At 35.7% G+C, this 4021-nt stretch overlaps 1 protein-coding gene across 3 annotated transcripts in view; it reads right to left on the bottom strand.

Annotated features, from left to right (window-relative positions):
• EMCN (endomucin) overlaps nt 1-4021 on the bottom strand; it is a 116571-nt gene that overhangs the window by 58608 nt on the left and 53942 nt on the right. For all 3 annotated transcript variants that reach the window (XM_015569995.1, XM_015569994.1, XM_006772999.2), the window contains exon 4: nt 1717-1824. In XM_015569995.1, coding sequence (XP_015425481.1) covers nt 1717-1824 — 108 coding nt within the window. The remainder of the gene's footprint in view (nt 1-1716; nt 1825-4021) is intronic.

Genomic DNA, 4021 nt, shown 5'->3' with positions numbered 1-4021 from the left:
CTGCTGAAAGTAGGTATCTGGTTTGTTTTGTTTTTATAATCGAAACTCTGTATCAACTTTAGCTCTGAGATCCCGGGCTTGCTGAAAGCAGGTTTCTGGGTTTTTATTTAGCTTCTGTATTTGTTAAAATGTTTCAAACTTCAGGCTCAGAGGTCTGCAAGGCAGGCGGAGAACGTTGGTTTCCTCCATCACTGAAGCAAGCAAGCCTCATGTTAGTTTCAAGCTGCCTGGATGCTGGCCGCCATCTTGGCTGGCAGTTAATTTGCATATCGCCCTGATTAGCCAATGGGAAGGGTAGTGGTCGTACACCAATTACCATGTTTCTCTTTTATTAGATAGGATGTTAATTAATTATTTATAAAGTTGGGGAGAACTGCTATCTTAAAATATTGAGTCTTCTAATGTAATGTCCTTCTATTTAATTAGATATTTAATTTCTCACAGAAATGTTTTATAGTTCATTGTACAAATCTTTCACTTATATTGTTAAATTTATTCCTATATATCTTCATTGTTTCTTATGCAATTGTAAATGACATTATTTCCTTAATTTTATTTTTGAGTCATCATTGCTAATATACATCTCATGTCCTGTGATATAAAATATTTTTTACTAATTTGTGTAATTTTTGTGGACCCTATGGATTTTCTACATAGATAATGATGTAGTCTGCTAAGAAAAACTGTTTTGTTTTCTTCTTTCAAATCTGGATGAATGGATCTATCTGTTTATCTATCTATCTACTACCTTATTGTACTATCTAGAATCTTTGGTTATAATTTTGAACAGAAGTGAAGAGAATAGACATCTTTGTTATGTCCCAGATCTTAAGAGAAAGACATTGTTTTTCATTATTATGTATATTGTTTGCTGTATGTTTTTCATTTATGTCCTTTATCATTTTGAGGAAGTATCATTTTATTTCTAGTTTATGGAGAGTTTTAATTATTAGTGTGTATTTAATTTTGTATCTACTGATTCTACTATAGTGTATTACATTACCTGATTTTAATAAGCTAAACCAATCTTGCATTCCTGGATAAATCTTACTTGTTCGTATTTTTGTCTTTTTTATATGTTATTAAATTTGGTTTGTTAATATTTTAGTAGGATATTTGTATCTATATTTATGAGGGATTTGGTCTGTAGTTTACTTGGCTTGCTTTTTCTTTTTATTCTTTTCTAGCTTTGGTATTAGGATAACACTCGCCTCAGATAATTACTTATGTGCTGTTCCCTCTTCTACTTCTTGAAAGAATTTGAAAGTAATTATCATTTCTTTTCAAAATATTTTACAGAATTAGCAAGTGAAGCCATCCTGTATTGAGCTTTCTTCATGGAACCATTTTAAATTTCTAATGCAATATTTATCATTGTTTTAGGTCATTTCATACTTCCTATCTAGTCAGTTTCAGAAATTTGTTTTCTAAGAATTTTCCTATTTTATCAAACTGTCTAATTTGTTGGCCAGGCTCACATTTCTGTGCCAGATGATATCACAGGTGACTGCCCACCACTGAATTGCTCTTCGCTGGCATCCGGCCATTTGTGGCTATGGGGAGCTAGAGTGTCACCGTACAAAGCACAGTTGGCAGAGACTAGGAGGAAGTATGGGTGGGGCATGGTTCTTTGGTAGCAGAGGTCTAGAAAACATTCCAAATCTAATTCTGTTTAACACACTAGGTTAACGTTTCAGCACGCATGCTTATACTTACTCTTGTTTTGGGAACTTTGTAATGTAACATCATTTGGAAGTGGAGGATCTATCACTGTTGCACTTTTGGTGGTCAACTCTTTCTTTGTCACGCAGTTGGTTGTGGCTTCTAATCATGTAAAAAGAATCAACAGTCATCAGAGGTATAACCAATCCCCAGATAGTGTCATTAATATTCATATTAACACCCAGTTACAATCCAAAGATTACTTACTAAATATGATGGAGATTTAGAAATTCAGCATTTTGATGTCTACCTTTTGGAGATCTACTTAATTACATTAAGAAAACTAAGAGGCACTTTAGACTCTCCTATATATTTTCAATTGGTTGTCTCATTTAATTATAACAGTAGTCTTATCTATATATATAAAAGCCTAATATGCAAATTGTCCCCTTGGGAGTTTGATCACTCACTATGATGTGCGCTGACCACCAGGGGGCGGCGTGAAATGAAGGAAGGCCCCGGGGCGACAGCCAGAAGGCCCCAATTGGCCCTGGTTCCCAGCCAGGCCTAGGGACCCTACCCGTGCATGAATTTCATGCACTGGGCCTCTAGTGAATTAATAATTAAGATAATAATTTTATACATAAGACTCAGAAAAGTTAAATAATTTTCCCACATTCACATAAATCAGGGCAGGAGAGAGCCAGAATCTGAAACCAAGCTTTCCTGATGCAAAGGTTAATCACTCAGCTACCCACTTCCAGTAAGGAAGCGGTAATAGTTGAAGATGCTCCCATGGTTCCCATGCTGTCTGGGAAACAATTTTCAGGTAGGTGAAGTAGCCAAGAGGAGAGGGATAACAGGAAATAAAATAGAACAAACTTTTAATTATACTTTATTTTTTAACAAGAAAATTAATAGCAAAGATAAGCCGAGTTTCCAAAAATGACATGGAAATAAATTTACTTGAAACAACCTATATTTGCATAAATATTATAAAAACAAATGATGGATGCCCTTCGGTCTTTTCAGAGTCTACTATGGGAACATTGGGTTAGTAAAGAAAAGGCTGGCATGCTGGTTAGTGCATATTTAATGTTAGCTAGATAGGATGTTGGCCAGGGATGGGGAGAAAGCAATATAATAGATTTCTATAACAAAGAGGTCTGAAACCTAGAATTGCTGGTACCTTCCAGAAGTGTCAGTCAGTTTCCCATTCTATAGCAAGAGGTGTCTATCATGTATTGCCAATTCTTAATGCAGTTGAGAGATTTATGCTAGAGAAATTAATAGTTTTCAAGATGATCTCATAGACAGTGGGGAAATATGTCTTCAGACAAAAATTATTCAGGAATTGGCACACAAACAAATTGAAATAAATTCAAACATAAGCTGCAGCATTCACAGTGCATGTGAGAAAGAATAAGTGGACATGGGCATAAACGTCAGAGGCATCTGAAATATTTGAGGGAGTAAAGAAAGGTCTTATTGTAGCAAGAGGGCAGAAACTGATGTTTGTGACAGCATGGAAGTGGGGAGGTCACCCAAGGTGCAGAAACTCAATACTTTAGGTTGGAGGTACATGTGGGGGTAAAATTTTGCTTCTCACTACAATTCCAAAAAACAAAATGCTCGCAAAATATCAGAACAGGAGATTCTCTTCAACAATCTTTGGAGAAGAATTCTTCTGTTGAGGCAAAAATTAGAAAACATGAAAAGCTATCCTGAACGCCTAAAGAATTTCATAGTATAAAGCAGGCTCAACAATCTTGGTGACAGAAAGAGAATATACAGATAAGAAAGATGTGGGAGTGGCCAGGTTAGAAAAACACAAACAAAAGAGTAGAATAATGGAATAGCTGCAATGCAACACCATTGATTTTGCTTAGAGAGCTACTTTATTAATGTGGAACATATTTCACAAATGAGAGTAGAACTAGAGTTTACACTCAATTCAGTGTAGGTTGTCAATTACCGTATTTGCCGGCGTTTAAGACGACTGGGCGTATAAGACGACCCCCTAACATTTCCACTCAAAATACAGAGTTTGTTATATACTCGCCGTATAAGACTACCCCCTCTTCCGCACACCTTCCACACACCAAATAAAAGGTAAAACAATATCAGATTTGATTTTAACATTTTAATTTATATTCAAATGCTTATGACATGCAGGAAAACTGTCACAAGGCTGTATGTAATCAAACATATACATAAAACAGTGCAAGTTTATTACCGGTAAACATACCGGTAATTCACTAAAGAAAACACACTCTATAGACTGGTACCGTAGATGCTTCTCAGGAACACAGGCAAGCAGCCCACAACCTAGAGGGACTGTCAATGATAGAAGAAAGAT

The sequence above is a fragment of the Myotis davidii genome, unplaced genomic scaffold (assembly GCF_000327345.1).
Source record: "Myotis davidii unplaced genomic scaffold, ASM32734v1 scaffold226, whole genome shotgun sequence".
Classification (NCBI taxonomy): domain Eukaryota; kingdom Metazoa; phylum Chordata; class Mammalia; order Chiroptera; family Vespertilionidae; genus Myotis; species Myotis davidii.
The sequence above is the reverse complement of the archived record's forward strand: the minus strand, read 5'-3'. Positions and strand labels throughout refer to the sequence as shown.